Here is an 18,587-nt window from a genome sequence, read left to right as displayed (position 1 = left end):
CATTTGCCCAGCATGGACTGCCAGATCTGATAGTATCAGATAATGGTCCTGCCTTCGCAAGTGAACAATACTTGGAAGTCTTGACACGCAACGGTATACGCTGCATGCTTGTACCACCCTATCATCCAGCTTCAAACGGTGCAGCGGAGCGTGTCGTTCAAACTGTCAAGAACAAACTTAAGAAGAGTGCATCTGGGTGTTTCCAGACTCAGATATCTAGACTTCTGTTCCACTACAGGACCACTCCGCATGAGGTCACCGGCAGAGCGCCGTGCGAGCTACTGACCGGGAGACGTTTTAAAACACCGTTAGATGTCCTCCGGCCAAGCCTCCAGTCGCCAGTACTACTCAAACAGCTAAAGCAAAAGCTGTACACGGATAAAGGGTGCCGGCAAGGTCCGTCATGTGGCACTGAAGAAGAAGTCTTCGCAAGGAATTTCCGTCAAGGTGCGACATGGCTGCCTGCTCGTGTGATAGGCGCCACCAGTAACTCATCAGCACAAGTCCGCCTCAACGACGGTACAGTGTGGCATCGTCATGGTGACCACCTGCGGCCCAGACAGATGGAGACAACTGCAGAAGTCACCGAGCCACTTCAGCCCGAGACTGCCACAGATCAGCAAGAACTACAAACAGAAGACACCATCCAAACTGCTGATCCAGTTACGGTTCCACATGATTCCGTTGCTATGGTACCAGTTGGCACAGCTGCCGATGTTGACAAACCCATGGACAACAGTAGCACTGTCCTCGCCACAGCCAGCAGCGCACCGCATCTGCGACGTAGCGCAAGGGCTAGAAGACCCGTGCAGCGCTACTCTCCTTAGTTCTTTTTACGCTTGCAATGTTCTAAGGGGGGAGAGTTGTTACAATCTCTGTCTGGCTGCTAGCGCTACCAGATTTCATTGCGGTAGTTGTCGGTTACCTCGATTGCCATCACGAGACATTAAAACACTTCTTCTTCAATTCCTGAAGCGAAAGGAACGACGGCGTCATGTTTCTGCTTAGCCGGCCACGTCCTGCTGGCCGTGCGGTCTATCCCCGCTTGTAACACTTTCCATTCCCCCCGCCGTGCTAAGGGCATTTGTCGTGAGTCAAAATGTCAAAGTTGCACGTCAAATGGTATGTGCGATCTAGCTGATTGTGAGCAACTCTGATTTCGCAATACCTATGCGCGTCACCATCTTCTGAGTCACGTGCGATTTATATATCATTTTTTTCGTGAGATTGGCTCAATATACAGAAGTGTAACCTATATAAAGGTGCGACTTATAGTCTGGAATATGCTGTAAATAAAAGTGAACAAATAAAACAAATGCAAATAATCAAACAAAATAAATAATAAAAAAGTTGGAAGAAAAAATCAATAAGATAATGAAAAATGGAGCACAAAGGACACACGGAGTGTGTTCATTCTTAGTCTTTGTTAGCAGGACAAAGCCTGTATTGGCGAGAAGATTGTTCTTCTCAAAGTCCTGTGTTGACCTAAGCTAAACTCCTTTTCTCGACTGAGCGTGGAGCAAAGATTGGGAGATTTTGTCCTTGGTCTAGAAGGATAAAAAGTGCCGAATTGAACATGAGCCGAACGATGAGGCAACGTTGGTTTACGTGGGCCGAGCGTTGGGTCAAGAGACTTCCTAAAGGTGTTCTCCATAGGAAGTCTGTCTTCATCAGCAGGAGGGTTACGAACCACAGTTTTGATGCCGTGAAAGTAATCTAGCTCTGTGGTCCAGCCGAAAGCACACGCTAGACCGCAGAGCACGCAGCCAAAGCCGTCGGTGCATACGGCTTTTTAACACGAATGGAGTGCCCATAAAATATGGGGACCATTGAGCACGGTCGCATTGCAGGCTTTTTGTAGCAAGTTTTGCTTTTGTGGCTGGCAGGGCAAGCGGCTGGTGGGAGAGGACGGTGTGGAGCAGGTCAACGACATGTTCTACGAGAACACGATGCTCCAGACGGAGAACGGCAACTTCCGCACGCGGGTCAAGGCGCTCCAGGAGACCGTGGAGCGGCTGACAGTGAAGAACACGGAGCTGCTGGCGGAGCAGGCGGCCGCGGCCTGGATCGGACGGGACGGTTCGGATGCCGGGGACGTGAAGGTCCTCATCCAGGGCTACCTCAAGGAGGTGGAGGAGCTCCGGTAAGCCCTGCTCTCTTGGGTCTTTTCCCGCTCCATTTGACCGGACTGCAGGGGACGGCATGCACATATACTCGACTGTCGTCCTGCTCAGCTTGAGGGGGAAAAGCAGGGTGGAGAAGAACATGTTTTCCAGGCTTCCGCAGAAGTCGCGGTGCAGGAGAAGGGAAGTGACCTCGAGAAGGGATGAAAAGGTGGGGGAACCTTCCTTCAAGGGCACCCAAGTTCGTTGCAACGCAGTATCACACACCTTAAAGGAGCTGTGCAACTATTTCGGTGCTTTATTAAATAATTTCGGAGTTGGTCTGTCAACCTTTCTGAAGTAAAGAACAAAAAACTGCATGTCCCAGTTTTTGTTTTAAAAATAGACAAAGATTGAGGTTTTCGGCACCTCTGAACTCCTTCACCATCTTCCGAGTCACGTGCGCTGTGATGTCAATGGGGGTTAAGCGGGATTCCAATGAAGCTCTCTCTCTCTAGAGCCACGAGTGAGCAGCAAGAACTCATCCGCTCGCGACCGCGCGACCACCTGCTGGCGGGCGCAGCGCAAACAATATGGGGAAAGGAGGAAAGTCTCATCTGGGTCCAGCCAGACCCGTTCGGCTCTGTCCCCCTCCGGCTTCTGGTGGCGGTTCGCGGTAGCAAATAGAGCTGACGGTTTTGTGGACCTAGGATAGATGGCGCCACTAAAACTCCGTATAATAAAAGGTTTGTCGATGATACCAGGTTTTTGACGCATTTATGTATATGTTGGAACGCTAGATTTAAAGACAAATTACCTTTTATCGAGCAGGTATTTGCACAACTTCTTATCTTTTTACAAGTCCCCCATTGACGTCACGCCACGTGTTTCTCATGGCCGCTGCTTGCGACTGCAGGTCGGGGAGTAATCTAAGTTTTGCCACGCTATTATGTGGCGGAATCGCAACATTTCGATGAAAGGAGGTGTATTTTCTGTCATTTGTGACAAGGTGAACAATATCAAAAGCAGAAGATGCCAATTCTTTCAACGTTAAAATCGTTGCACAGCTCGTTCAAAAAGGTCTGGCGCACCTATTTTCCCGCAAACCTTCGGGAGGACCAATCGCTCGGATCCTCAGTATTCTCGGAGAATGACAAGGTTAATCCTACGTTTAGACCTAAAAAATGAAAGCCGTCTACAACTCCCTGTAATGCCGTTTTAGAGCGCAGCTCTTGAGGAGGAGGAGGAAAGGGTACTGAGGGGGGCTATGCCCGTCCTCCTCTCCTGCTCGGCTCCCATTTAGGGGAATTATTTCCGCTAAATTTAGCAGGGAATTTTTTCCGCTAAATTTAGTGGGAATTTTTTCTGCTAAATTTAGCGAGGAAAATCTTTTGTTTCAATAGGAGCTAAGCCTTTTTCTTTCTTTACTTTTTCCTCAGGTAAGCTTGCTCTTTGCAAATTTTACAAAAAAAAAATGCACCATCTGTGGGCAATGCTGCACAAAGTCGTAGTGTGATAGGTTAAGAAACCGAATTTTGCGGTCGATTTAAATAGCCTGGCGTCTCCTTGAATTATCCTGTAGATATCGTAGAGAATTTTAAGATTATAGATGTAATTTTCAATTGGTTCTTATCTTGGGAAAATGATGTGAATGATTTACGCGCTAGACTGTCAAAGGTCATTAAACTAGTTTCTCGTAACCGTTTTATTCTACCGAAAAATGTTAAGCTCGTTTTATACCAGACTTGATTTGTTTCTCATTTGAATTATTGTTATTTAGTTTGGGGCACAACCACCCGCACAAATCTAAAAACAAATACTCCTATTGCAAAAAACAAAAATGTGTTCCTCATTGAGGATGCTTCTAACGACTCTAGCACCCAGGATCTGTTCATAAAGAATAGTATAGTTCCTGTTTACAACATGTACAAGTATAGACTCACTATCAGTTTTAGAAAATCAAAGAAATGGGGATAGCTTAGTAAACCTTGCGGAGCTAAAAGAATGTGCAACTCGGTCGGCAGAACGTTGGACTGTGCCACTGTGTCACAACAACTATTCAATGCAATCACTCAAATACAAACATCCTACTATATTGAACACCCTAATGAAAAAATGACATTGATAGTATTTCTATTGCGATTCAGGAATTGTAGACTGATCTAATGTGGGGCGAAAACGAATGAATCGATTTACGAGACCTGTTTGATTTTTGTATTTTTACTTTGTTGTCTTGGTTTTCTCAGTTTTTTTGCTGTTACTTTGTTTTGACTAGTGTGTATGCCACTAGAAGGGAGCAAAGGGCTCCGTCAAGCTGTTCTCGCAGCCTTTTTCCCTCGTTTCCTCCATTTATGTATCAAACTGGAAAATAAAGTTCCTTAATAATAATAAAAAATAATAAATGCATTACTGTCTACTCCCTTAGTTTGTCTGCGGTGTATTGGCGTGAATGGCCACGTTTTGCTACTGCCAAGGTTGCGGCCGCCGCCGATATACAGGCTTCAGGCTTTGCAATGTTCCTCGGCGCCGAAAAAGGAGCCACCGCACAGGCGGAGCGGGAATTTCCCGCCCCAATTCAACCATGCGCATGCGCTATCCTCTCCCTTTTATTAGTGCGCGGGCCACAGCGCCAGGAGAGGGCTTGTTTGTGCGGTGGCGTTCCTTGGAACTAGGACGCGTCGCAGCCATTTTGTGTGCCATTTGAGGGAGGGAATTGGGGAGCCATCTTTGGCGGTTACAGACAATGCCGGGTGCACTCCATGGGACAGGTAATGCTTAAAAAAATGGAAGCCGTTTACAATTCCCTGTAACGCTGGTTAGAGCGCAACTCTTGAGGAGGAAGATGGAAGTGTACTGAGGGATAGGTGACTCCTTGAGGTCGCGTGACTTCGGGGGGGGGGTCGCGTGACTTCGGGGGGGGGTCGCGTGACTTCGGGGGGGGGTCGCGTGACTTCGGGGGGGGTCGCGTGACTTCGGGGGGGGGGTCGCGTGACCTCGGGGGGGTCGCGTGACCTCGGGGGGGTCGCGTGACCTCGGGGGGGTCGCGTGACCTCGGGGGGGTCGCGTGACCTCGGGGGGGTCGCGTGACCTCGGGGGGGTCGCGTGACCTCGGGGGGGTCGCGTGACCTCGGGGGGGTCGCGTGACCTCGGGGGGGTCGCGTGACCTCGGGGGGGTCGCGTGACCTCGGGGGGGTCGCGTGACCTCGGGGGGGTCGCGTGACCTCGGGGGGGTCGCGTGACCTCGGGGGGGTCGCGTGACCTCGGGGGGGGTCGCGTGACCTCGGGGGGGGTCGCGTGACCTCGGGGGGGTCGCGTGACCTCGGGGGGGTCGCGTGACCTCGGGGGGGTCGCGTGACCTCGGGGGGGTCGCGTGACCTCGGGGGGGGTCGCGTGACCTCGGGGGGGTCGCGTGACCTCGGGGGGGTCGCGTGACCTCGGGGGGGGTCGCGTGACCTCGGGGGGGGTCGCGTGACCTCGGGGGGGGTCGCGTGACCTCGGGGGGGGTCGCGTGACCTCGGGGGGGTCGCGTGACCTCGGGGGGGTCGCGTGACCTCGGGGGGGTCGCGTGACCTCGGGGGGGGTCGCGTGACCTCGGGGGGGTCGCGTGACCTCGGGGGGGTCGCGTGACCTCGGGGGGGTCGCGTGACCTCGGGGGGGTCGCGTGACCTCGGGGGGGTCGCGTGACCTCGGGGGGGTCGCGTGACCTCGGGGGGGGTCGCGTGACCTCGGGGGGGTCGCGTGACCTCGGGGGGGTCGCGTGACCTCGGGGGGGTCGCGTGACCTCGGGGGGGTCGCGTGACCTCGGGGGGGTCGCGTGACCTCGGGGGGGTCGCGTGACCTCGGGGGGGTCGCGTGACCTCGGGGGGGGTCGCGTGACCTCGGGGGGGGTCGCGTGACCTCGGGGGGGGTCGCGTGACCTCGGGGGGGGTCGCGTGACCTCGGGGGGGTCGCGTGACCTCGGGGGGGTCGCGTGACCTCGGGGGGGTCGCGTGACCTCGGGGGGGTCGCGTGACCTCGCGGTTACGCCGACGCCGCTCAAGCCGGAAACAAGCCCCTAACAGCTGCGCTCTAAAAAAAATAAGAGTAAGCTTTGTTCTACGCTGGTCAAAGACGTCCCCAATGATACTTGTGTCGTTGATGGAGCCATCCGCTGGCCTTTTACCAACACCAAAGACTACACCGACGAAGAAACGTGCGGACGAATGGGAAAAAATGGCAGAAGGTGTCGCGCCTGCAGTTGGCTCGTGGACGCGGTAGTTCGTCAAGTGACGGAAGTGACAATCTATACGAGGCCAATAAAAGGCCAAAGACTCGTTGAGGGCATTGTAGTTTGACCGTGTGTCGGGGCTGTGCAGGACCAAGCTGCTGGAGTCTGAGGAGGTGTGTGGCCAGCTGAGGAAGCAGCTGCAGCGGTCGCAGGCCCGCCTGTTGCCGAGCCCCACGACAGTGGCCGTGAGCGGGGTCTACGACGTGGGCGCGGAGGAGGCGAGCGTGGACGACGTGCTCGCCCAAGCCAAGAGGGACGTGGAGTGCCTCACGCGCAAGACCAAGCACCTATCCAGGGCACAGAGGTACCCTTTCCTCTCTAAGGGCAGGGCTCTTCCAGTAGCTTGGTAGGGCCCCTCGTTAGTGCCCAGTTGAGCGATGGTGAGGAAAAAGCTTCAACTCGCGGGACAAGACTGTGAACTATTCTTTAGTCGTGAAACATTGTTTGGCTAGGAGTGAATCAGCACCGATTGTTTGACGGGTGGGGGAGGATGGGACCAGAGGGGCAGGCGTGGAGGAGCTCGACCACCTCTGAAGTATGGAAGGCCCTGGAAGATCACTTCATTCTAGGAACAACTATGCATAAACTACCTGATAAAGAGCACCGTGAACATTTGCAATGCTAGAAAGTTCCACATAACAATTGCCATATTCATTTTCTTCGTCCCTCAGTCTTCTTGTGTTGGCGAGATTTAATAACTGGATACATTTTACGTACACATTGATTACAACGAGGAATATATAGCGGAAGAAGAAGCGAGACACAAAAATGAAGTAGATGAAAAAATTGGCAGGGTCTCTTAGGTTATACCTCAGATGACTCGGAGGCTAAAGTCAAAGCGCCGATGTGAACGTGATAGCGAAGCTCCGAAGGCAGCACGCTCCCCGACGACGCACTTTTGGCACCATTTCATTGGTACCTTTCGTGTCGCCGATGGATCAAGGACTATAAAGGTCAACTGAACTATGTCCTCTCTGTCTTGCGATGTTTGTCGTCTTGTCTGGTTTGCCCACGATATTCACGGGTGGCGTTTGCCGCCACCGCTGACATTCTCGGTGCCGTTCTCGCTGTTGCTTTTTGTAGGCACGTTGCTCTTGGGGAGTGTGGGCTACCGTAACATGTGGAGCCCCCACTTGAGTAAGTGCCCCCCACATCTTCCGGGAATTTCTTATTTCTGTACACGACGGCACAAGCGCCCCGCTGCCGCCCGTCTCTAAGGCATTATTCTTTTAGTCTTGTTTCAGGCTTTTTGGCTGTTGCAGTGTACAAAGCCAATATTGAATCCAACCCAAAAAGTTGCTACGAGAATGCACCACCAGCCATCGCCTCCATTTCCTTAGCTGGGAGCGGTTGTCTTCGTTCACCAAGCATCCGTATACGATTCAAAAGAAACTCGAAGTTGTGAATTGGCATCGGAAGAACACCTCTCGCCATTTCAAGTTGGACCGTAAGGGGGCACGCGAGAGTGACACGAAGTGCAGAGTTTTGCTGCAACACAACTTCGGGAAGTCGAAGGTACGACGCAAATTGAGCAACGGTGTCCCCGTCTTCAGCGAAGTTGACGATACCCTGCAAGAGTTCTTGGAGAGTGAAAGGAACTCTGGATGTGTGGCGAGGAGGGAGATCTTGACGAACGGCTGTCTGACGTCGGCGCCCTTGTCCCCGAGAACCCCGACGAGCTACGGACCGAGGGCCTCATCTTGAGATCCCATTCTGGGGAATCGTGTTGTGGCTTTGATGGCGGCTGAGGTGAATGCCAGGATTTCCGTTTTCCGGGTGGAACATTGACTGAAGTGTTCGTAAATCAGCGTTTTCAACAATGCATGCTATAATGCTTTTCTTTTCACTTGTACTGGCCGCTGTGTTGTGGCCGCCATCTTGAATTTTGGGGCCAATCTGAATAAGGGCCCCCTCTATATCTAGTCGAATTACCTCCAAATTTTGGGGGGGCCGCTTGCTCGGAATTTTACAGTATACGCGGCTTCCCCATTACGACCAGAGAAGAGGAATTGACTTGCTGCTGAATTACCCGAGCATCATGGAGAATGCAGGGAAGGGTGTTCCACACGCCGCACCTGCCGGCGTCTGCAGCAGTAACTGTTCTAAAGCAAAAGCCTTAAACAAATGGCATCCTGCACGCACGTTCGTCAATGCTTTATTCTGGTTATTTACTTTGAATCTCTTATACGGGGAAAGCTTGTGCGTGCGGTGAATGATGTGGTGCGAGCGTAGTTTTTAGTCACTGCACACGAAAAATCCACGAAACCCTAGCCGTAAACAGCTTCGCTGTAAAAAAAGTTTCGAGGACACCTAAGCACTTCTTACGAGTTTTGAACGCGAAATCATGAGTGTCATTCTTCCGCTCCCTTAGTTCGTCCGCAACATACTGGCGTGGACGCCTATGGTTTGCTACTGCCGAGGGTGTGGCCGCCGCCGATATTCGCCACTTCAGCGAATCATAGGGGGCGCGCTGGTCAGGCAAAATGGTAAATGAAAGCAGGTTATTTTCGTCGTTCAGCGCGTGGACCACCATAAATTTCTTGCACTGCAGCGTAAAATGTGTGTTGCACCTGACAGCACAGCGATTTTTCGACGGTAGAAAGCTTCTTGTAGTCATTGCGTAGGAATGACTAGGTGGAAGCATAAAAATAAATGCTGGAAACAATGTTTGTTTCTATGCTACCTACAAGAGCCAAGCAGCGATAGCAGACGACAGAGTCGAAACGACCTCATCTCCTGAGCATCTCGACGTATGCGGCGTCGGTTTTGCTGGAGTTGCCAATAGGTGCCTCAGGCGCTGCCATGTTTTTAGGTGCCGAGAGGAGCAAAAGCGGCCCCCCTTTGGCAGCGCCTGACACGAAAGCGGGGGCAGACTCTCCCTTTAGCTCCCGTGCGGGCCACAGCGCCAGGAAGGTCTTTGGAGTAGGGGTGTGCGAATACTCGAATATACGAATTCGAATCGAATAGAAAGATCCCGAATAATTCGATTTGCGAATCGAATTCCTAGTATTCGGTCACTCGAATATTCGATATATTCGGCCAAAGACGCGCGGTCGGCGCGGAGCTGACAAAAAAGCCGTTTTTTCTCCCGATGTAAGCGCCGTGATATTAGACAGACCATGCGAGAAACACCTCTTGGTCCTACCATTCCACAAAAATCTAACGCACAGGTTAGAAAAAAGAAAAGTAACGAACGCCACAAACTTTATAGCACGCAGATTTACTCACGATCGTGACACAATCTTCCATTGAATCACAACCGAAACAGAGAAGCCGGAATTCCGCGCCATGCCTAATTCTTTTGACGAGTAAAGCCCCTCGTTTCAAATTGAAGCGCCGATGTAGAACACACTTGCCGCATTCACAGAAATCGGCGACTGCACGATCACACAAAGAAAACTACGTTAACCACGCCGATGAAACCAGCCGAGTTATCGTCGTCAATCTTTTGGAACCGCAAGCGCCGAAAGCCGCAATTTCTGATTCGGAACGAAACGGAACGGAAAAATAGTGTGCCTAGATTTGAGAGGGTTTCCAACCGTTCGATAGCCGCGCTTGAATTTTGAACTGCGAGAAGGTGACGAAAAGACGAAAGCGTCGATCGGGATCGGGCAGGCAGGGCAGGCGTCGTCGCTCTTTTGTTTGCACGCCCTCTTTCCACGCGACAACACAACACATGCGCACTTACGACCAATCTGCACTGGAGCCGTCTCCGTAATATCAGTTTCGCTTGCTTCCTCTTTTAAATCAAGGCTCTCTAAAACAGGAGAGATACGACGGAAAAATAGATGCATAGAGGCAGTCGGACGGTGACTTGCGCCACCTAACCACGTTTTGTTTTCTTGCTTCAGATTATATTGTTTAAGCCTGTTTACTCAGATTTAACACCTATATGTTTATTTATGGGAAATAAAATCCCCGGTGTCCTTTTTCTTCCTTAAAATGGAGACCAAATATCGCAAAATGCCCCTTTTCTAAGATACACAAATATATATATAAAAAAAAGTCGCGGTGTTAAATTGTGCTTTTAACGAGAAAAAAAAAAAGGCACGCGTGGCTGTAACTTTTCTTGTTTTTCTTTTCTGTGTGTGACGTTTAGGGTAGATAGATTATGTTTGCGCCATAAAATTGGATCTTTAGTGCCCAACGTCGAACAGCAACTGGTTTTTTTTTTTTTTTTTCACCAGAACTTTTTTACATTTTTGCTATTTTTCTGTACAAGATGCATATTCTACACCAGGCGCATACTCTGCACATATATAGTCTCATTCGCAGCACACTTTGAGAAATTCCTACAAATAAAATCACTATTCGATATTCGATTCGATATTCGGCTTTTTTTTCTTGATTCGATTCGGTATTCGATTCGAGAACTACTATTCGGTATTCGCACACCCCTACTTTGGAGGGTGGCATTCCGTCAAACTATGACGCGGACAGTGGCTATCTAGGAGCCATTTTGCTGGGAATATCTTCTACGTTTCTTGCGTCTCAACCATAGGCCATTATCTTCTCAGAGATTGTCTCCCCCCAAAAAAACCTCGGGATCTGATTTACTGAATTTCTCATGCTGAATGCAACGCCTCGTATGTGGGGGAAACAAAGAACTTTCCCTAACATCTGCCCAGACATAAGTATGACGCAAAGAAGAAAGACATCCGAGGCAGTGTGCTGGCGTAACGTGCTCAGGATGCCTTCGTTGACCTTGTAAAATGCACCGGTTCAGATAAAAACAGATTACAAGTTCTTTAAGCTCTCTTTCAGGCAACATATCAAAAGGTTAAGACTAAAACGCCATAAATCCCTCAATATTTTGAGAGTTGTCTCCCACACGACTCGGGGTTCCTGTCGTTTGTGCCTGTTAAGAATCTATGGGTCCATTGCGTGGTCTCGCCTAGATTATGGATGTTTGGTGTATGGATCAGCGAGTGCATCAACAGTGAAAACGTTGGATCAATCCATCGCGCAGGGATCCTACTTGTCACCGGTGCATTTCATACATCCCCTGGGTTGAGTCTCTATGCTGAAGCTGAAGAAATGTTCCTAGAGAAAAGGCGAGCTGCCTTGGGTCTAACGTATCCCCTCAGGATACGGTCAGTATCACAACATCTGTGTTGGGAACTAGCTGAGGGAACACGTTTTGAACAAACCTTAATAAAGTAAGCCCTTTTTACTGCTGTCTCGGCTAGCCTTTGGACAAACCTGCCTGTTCCTCAGCTTTTGGGAACTGTGGCACCATGGGAGCATAGTCTGCTCATCAGACGTGTCACTCACTGCGTACACTAAGGAAAATACCCCACCAAAAGTCTCAAAACAGGAATTCTTTGAGCTACCAAATGCACATAAAGACTACACCAGCTTTTATACTGACGGCACAGAAACCGACTCCTCTGTCGGCTGTTCCGTGATGGGTTCATCACTTAAATGTGTGCGGAGGATTAATTCCAGTGCAATTATCTCGACTGCCAAGTTGTATGGTTCACTACTGGCCACGGCATACATACTCCGTAGTTTACGCTGATTCACTAAGTGCTCTGAGAGCAATCAGATCCCTTGAGATAGCAAAAAACCCTCTAATCACTCAGCTACATCATAAAGTGGTTGCTGCAGCTGTGGAAAACAAATTGCGTCTTTTGCTGGCTGTCACGTGGGTATACCTGGCAGTGAAGCTGCTGATTGTGCCTCATGCGCTACAAGGAATGTTGATATCCAAGACTACAAAGCGACCACAAGGAAAAGCGTCTGGTGTCAATGGCAAGAGGAATGTTGTCGGGAAGCAGATGCTAGAGGAGTGGGCTCGTCACAGGGACCGTTTTTTCCAGGTCCCCCTTCGACATGTTTTACTCGGCACCTCTACACCCTGCTCTTCCGCTTGGAGATGAACCTTTTCTACATGTTTTTAAATCCTTAGAAAGTGCTGGACTTTTACGCCCACTTTAAACTAACTTTGTAACTTCCAAATTTTTCATCTACATTATTCATACACGGATCCATGTCCATCCTTTTGTTCTATCACTAGCCACTAGAGTGCTCTTTCTTCTCTAAAAACTGTTTCTTGAAATAGTTGCAGATTTTGCCGCTCTTTAGCCTTGGATGCATTTGCACCAATAAAATTCCATCGATCGATGAATTGCTCGAAAGCGATTGTAGTGTCGCATCGACTTGCACTCATTCCCGCTACTTCCGACATCCATCTGTACCAAAGCAGCGAAGGTGTCTAGTGCTTCCGGACTTCCGAAGGAGCAATTTGAGTAGACGGGATCGTGGGCACAAAGCCTCATGAAACGAAAGGGCTTTGCTCTTCGGCAGCATACTTGCATTTGCCAGAAACCGCCCGTTACGACAGTCACAATGTGAAATTTCAGAAACACAAGTGGTGCAAGAATGAGCAAACATGCCCGCCAAGCACGAAGGAGAAAGAATAGGACTGCATTAGGCACTCATAGTTGCCAGAGATCTTGGTTTTCCCTTTAGTAACCGGTAATATAGGATAAAAACCAATTCTCCCTTTTGAAAAAAAAGCAACCCATATATGGAATTGTACGCTTGTGCGTTGTGTGGGTTTTTATGTACTAAAGATGTTGTTGCGACAATTGCCAGAGTATTCTGTAAGACGTATGCGAAAGTGTGGATGTTATTCTAAAACTTGGATGTTTTGAGGCAGGCAAAATGTTGTTTGGTTGTCCCCACAGAGAGGAAGAGGAAGGGGAGAAGAAGTCTGATGCGGACGAGGACACAGCCGAGGCCAACGGCAACGACGAGAGCTCCGAGTCCGAAGTGGAGGCCGACGAGGACGGTGAGGGGCCTTTGGATGCGGGGGGCCAATGGCTGGACAAATGCAGATGCTCTTGGCCGTGCGAGGGGAGCGCGCTGGGAGCTCTGCCGCCAAACAGAATGCGGGCAAACTATCGGGTGCCCCAAATAGCGGCCAGGCTCTTTAAATCGCCGCGTAATTCAGTTTCTCAATCTATCGCGCTACAATTTTGTGCCGCGTTGCCCACAGATTGTAAATTTTTTTTGGAAAATTTGCAAACAGAACTTGCCTGAGGAAAAAGTAAAGAAGGAAAAAGGCTAAACTCCTATGCAAATGCAGCGAAGCCACCGGTCTTCAAACAATACGGCGTCGTTTTGCACGGGAGGCGAGAGGTGGGTGCGAGCGATCGTGACGCCAACTGCCGCTAACGAATGAGCATACGGCGCCGAGAGCTGGCGTCATTAGCAGACAATATTTTCGACTCAAAAACGGTGAAAGCTTTTTTAATATCAGTTGCCAATGCATTATTCTATCACCCTTACTATTAAAACGCATCGAATGGACACATGATTGATTAAAGAAATGGTTTGTTGGGATATTTTAACTGTTTTTTTTTGGGGGGGGTACTATGTCGTCTGCTTTGCAGTTCCTTGTTGTTTTGTTGTTACCACGCCTGCTTTTGGTTCTGCGACTGTCGCCGCTGCGGAACGTGTGCCGTTTTTTAGTCCAAAACATTGTCTGCTAATGATGTCAGCTTTTGGCGCCGTATGCTCGTTCGTTGGCGGCAGTTGGCGTCGTGACCGCTTGTGCAATCTCTTGTCTCCCGTGAGTTTCTGTAGGAGCTAAGCCTTTTTCTTTCTTTACTTTTTACTCAGGTAAGTTCGCTCTTTGCAAAATTTACAAAAAAAAAAATACACCATCTGTGAGCAACGCTGCACAAAGTCGTAGCGTGATAGGTTAAGAAACCGAATTTTGTGGTTCATTTAAAGAGCCTGGCCAATATTTGGGACTTACGGCGTTTTGGTTGCGGAATTGTACATCTCTCGTAACTGCCTGCTTCTGCGGGGATTGTGACCCTCTCCCATAGAGTTGGGGGAGGAGGAGGACGAGCAGAAGCAGAAGTTGAATTCGCTCTTGGAGTCTTTGGTTGGAGTAACGCTGTAACCTGCTCTGTAACGAATATTTATTTATAAAAGATGTTTCGTGGGAGTGCGCGCCTCTAACCTATTTTGGAACAGACACGGTAGGGCACAGCGGCACCTCGCGCTCCGAGGTTGCTTCTTTGAGCGGCCCTCCTGGGCCTCGATTTATTTGGAACTGTAACTCGGTAGTTTCCACGTTCGTCGAATACCGAGCTGATTTTCTAGGTCTCGGTGTTTGCAGAGAAGTTAGAGATTTGCCATTCTGAGACACTCGAGGCACATACCAAAACGTGGCCAAAAGGCAAAAAAATTGTGTGTCAGCAAAAAGTAAGATATAGTTTTCATCGCTCGCTTGTACAGGCGTAAAAAAAAAAAAGAAGGTGAGTTGGGAGGGAGCCAACGATTGGAAGGGGGTGTGTCTTGCAGAGAGGTACAGCCAGGACCTGGTGAACCTGACGATGGAGATCTCGTGCAAGCAGAAGTTGATAGAGCAGCTGGAGCAGAGCCAGCGGCGGCTGCACACGATGCGCATGCACTACGAGGAGAAGCTGGTGCAGCTGCAGGCCCGCATACGGGAGACGGAGCTCGAGAGGGACCGCATCCTCTCCAGCGTGGGTGGGTCTTGCAAAGAGGAGGAGGTTTGGGCCGGTGTTCTAGCGGAGACGGTTGCAGGCAGCGCTGGGCCCTCCAAGGACTCGGAGGAGAAGGTGCGCAAGATCCGGGGGGACTTTGAGCGCCGGCTGGGCCAGCTGCAGGGGGAGCTGAAGAAGATGCAGGCGGCCAGGCGGGAGCACGCCCAGCTCATGAAGAACCAGGCCGAGTACGAGCGCCAGGTGCGCAAGCTCAAGCAGGAGGTGGCCGACATGAAGAAGACCAAGGTGCGTCCATCCGGGCATTGGTTCGCTCGCTCTATTACCTCGCAGTTACCGTATTATGCGAGGGAAGGTTTTCATGCCCTCGAAAAGAAAGAAAAAGCCGAGGCTGTGTATAGTTATTGCACTCGGGGGCACGGCTAGAAGGGAAAAGGGAAGAAATATCAGTTTACGTTTTGACTGCACTCATCCGCACTGCTCGGGTTCTCCTCACTCTGGCAATCTACTTGGCGGCAGATGTGCAGCGCTCTTTTTTGGGCGCGAGCTGCCCATAAGCAAAGCGACGTGCGAAGTAGAGGCACCAACACCTGACCACTGTGAAGCAGAAACTAAAAAATGCCCGATGCAGGATCATTCTTGTTCTGGTCCCTCTGGATAAAAAAAAGACTGTTGCAAGCTTTCGTGAACACTGTCCATGGTTTTGGCTTGGCTTGCATTGACTTGACTTGGCCAGACTTGGTATGGCTTGAATTGGTTAACGCCCACGTGGTGCACTAGCTGCCTTTCTGCGCTGTGCTTTTCGGCGTATGTTGTAGAAGCATACGTTTGTGACCCAACGTTTGGTGAAGGCGTCTGTTACGATGGGGAAGAAATGGAAAGCATCGGGAGTGCGACATCAGTAACGCATCGCTCCTCATCTGCTCTTTAGGCAGTCCCCTTCACGCTAATGACGCTGACGAAATCATTGTTGCTCCATCGGCTCGTTGGTTGCCGTCGAGAAGCGCTTGTGGAGCGCTTCGATTGCTTCCTCGTCCCCGTTGCCCTTCTCTCCCTCTCGTCTTTACCTGGCTTGGCTGTGGTTGCCGGGGCCATGCTGTAGTAGATCCGTTTTTCTCTCGAGTCCCGGTGCATTGAGCAAAATGGCGCTTTTGCATTTCGGACTAAGGTCATTGCCGTTGACGGCTTCCAAAGAATTGAGGAACGCGAGCTTCCACTGCCGCCACAGCAAGCAGGCTGGTCCCGGCGTAGCGAGGAAGACGGGTGGTGATAGGTAAACATGGGAGCCATGGACCGGTCCCAGTTATTATAATGAAAGGTGTAGAACTTTTTTCATCCTCGTGGCCATTACTCCGGTGTCCCTAGGACGCGACGGGAGGAAACGACTGCCTTGTTCGAACGGTGAAATAAAGTGTACTTTTCTTTTCATGAACCAGAAAAGAAATCACGTACACAGTGCAGTTGCCAAATGAGACGAGGATTAAGAACAGCGTTGACAGCATAACAAGAACACGGCGGAATGATACTTTCTCTTGTTTCCAGGCAAACTGGCGCAAAGCCACTGCCCGTTATAAGGGGTAAAGCCGTCACCATTCATCGATCCATCCACTCTGGACTGGAACAAGCCGGAAATGTTTGTTCTGGAACACTGACTGTCACTGTTTTTTCGGGATAATTTGGTGAAATTTGGGGTAATCCGGTGAAGCTATGACTTTCTAGGCCAGCTCGAGGTAGTGTGAGCGTGAAAAGGTATTGCAAGAGCCCAATCTGTGTACAGCCCGTTGTAGCGGGAGTAACCTCCACTAGGGTTTGTTTGGGGCAGGTGTCGCTCATGACGAAGATGAAGGAGGAGAGCCGTCGTCACCAGGAGGCGGAGAAGCGGAGGCAGCGTGAGGTGGCCCAGATGCGCAAGGAGAACCGGCAGCAGGAGAACCGCATCCGCTCTCTCGAGGCCCAGAACCGCACCAAGGAGATGGTGCTCAAGCGGCGCCACGAGGAGGTGGCCGCCCTCCGGCGACAGACCCGCCCCATGTCCAGTCGCGTGGCGGGACGCCTTGGGGGTGAGCACCTGGCCATTGGGGGCCCCTCCCAAGGCTCTGAGGTGCCCGGATCCAAGTGGAGCGGCCCAAGTGCCTCTTTCAATTATTTCCCCACTAATGTTAGCGGGGAAATTTTAGAGCGCAGCTCTTAGGGCCCGTTCCCGGCTTGAGCGGCGTCGGCGTTGGCGTAACCAAGGTCACCCGACCCCCAAGGTCATCTCAAGGTCACGTGGGTCACGTGACCGCTAAGGTCATCCCAAGGTCACATGACCCCAAGGTCACCCCAAGGCCACGTGACACCCAAAGTCACGTGACCCCCCCCCCTCCCAAGGTCACGTGAGCACCCCGAGGTCACGTGACCCCCCTCAGGTCACGTGACCCCCCTCAGGTCACGTGACCCCCCTCAGGGTCACGTGAACCCCTCCCCCGAGGTCAAGTGACCCCCCTGCCCCCGAGGTCACGTGACCCCCCCGATGATGTCATCGTCACTGATGACGTCACCGTCATCCGCATTGTCATCGTCATCATCACTGATGACGATGCGATGACGTCATCGTCACTGATGATGTCGTCAGTGACGTCACTGATGACGTCACCGGCATCGGCATCGTCATCGTCATCATCGCTGATGACGTCATCAGTGACGTCACTTATGACGTCACCGGCATCCGCATCGTCATCATCACTGATGACGTCATCAGTATCCGCATCGTTATCGTCACTGATGACGTCATCAGTGACGTCACTGATGACGTCATCGGCATCCGCATCGTCATCGTCATCATCACTTATGACGTCATCGGTATCAGCTTCGTTATCGTCACTGATGACGTCATCGGCATTGTCACGTGACCCCCCAAGGTCACGTGACCCACACCCCAGTACCCTTCCCTCCTCCTGCTCAAGAGCTGCGCTCAAATTCGGCGTTACAGAAAGTTGTAAACGGCTTTCACTTTTTTTTCCCTAAATTTAGTGAGGAAATTTTTCTACTAAATTTAATGGAAAAATGTTTTCCGCTAAATTTCACAAAAAAATTTTCATGCAAAAGAAATTTTGCCACTAAATTGAGCGGGTAATTTTCCTGCTAAATTTAAGGGAAAAATTTCCCCGCTAAATCTACTGGGGAAATTTTGGCTAAATTTCGCGGGAAATTTTGCGACAATTTCCCGCTAAATGGCAGGGGAGAAGGAGGGGGGGTACGGAGGGAGAGGGTCCTCCTCAAGAGCTACACTCCCATTCGGCATTACAAGAAATTGTAAATGTTTTTAATTTTTTCATACATTTTTCTCGGTGCATTTTATAGAACGATGCGACTTATATGTGGGTTTCTTTAGCAAAATTTCACGGTGCGACATCATTTTTCATGCGTTGGGCGCCATCTTTTGTAGAGCACCTTAACTCTGTAGGCGTAGGTGGCGTTGCCCCTTCCAAGAGGACGGGGCTGTCGCAGCACTCTTCTACACTCTTCCTAACTGACTCCGAAAGTGAGGAATTTGACGGTTCTCCGAAGCAGTACAATGTGGATAGCAGAGGCAGTGAGAATCAAGTTTTACAGCATGCAATGGCATCGCTTAATTCAGCCATGGTTCCATATTCTTTTGCTTCAGTCCAGTAACGCTGAAGGCTAAGTAGGATGGTATACGTGCATTGCATGGAATTTTCTCGCGTCTTTCTTAGTTTCTGTTTGATGAGC

General features: G+C 50.6%; 1 protein-coding gene across 5 annotated transcripts in view; it reads left to right on the top strand.

The window, feature by feature from the left end:
• Positions 1-18,587, top strand: part of LOC8037389 (kinesin-like protein KIF21A) — a 265,745-nt gene that overhangs the window by 74,477 nt on the left and 172,681 nt on the right. For all 5 annotated transcript variants that reach the window (XM_040212128.3, XM_040212131.3, XM_040212130.3 and 2 more), the window contains exons 11-16: positions 1,887-2,143; positions 6,458-6,673; positions 13,062-13,165; positions 14,692-14,880; positions 14,938-15,143; positions 16,678-16,915. In XM_040212128.3, the coding sequence (XP_040068062.1) occupies positions 1,887-2,143; positions 6,458-6,673; positions 13,062-13,165; positions 14,692-14,880; positions 14,938-15,143; positions 16,678-16,915 (1,210 nt within the window). The remainder of the gene's footprint in view (positions 1-1,886; positions 2,144-6,457; positions 6,674-13,061; positions 13,166-14,691; positions 14,881-14,937; positions 15,144-16,677; positions 16,916-18,587) is intronic.

The sequence above is a fragment of the Ixodes scapularis genome, unplaced genomic scaffold, assembly GCF_016920785.2.
Source record: "Ixodes scapularis isolate PalLabHiFi unplaced genomic scaffold, ASM1692078v2 PGA_scaffold12__126_contigs__length_90152505, whole genome shotgun sequence".
Taxonomy (NCBI): Eukaryota; Metazoa; Arthropoda; class Arachnida; order Ixodida; family Ixodidae; genus Ixodes; species Ixodes scapularis.
This window is presented reverse-complemented; position numbering and strand designations above follow the sequence as displayed.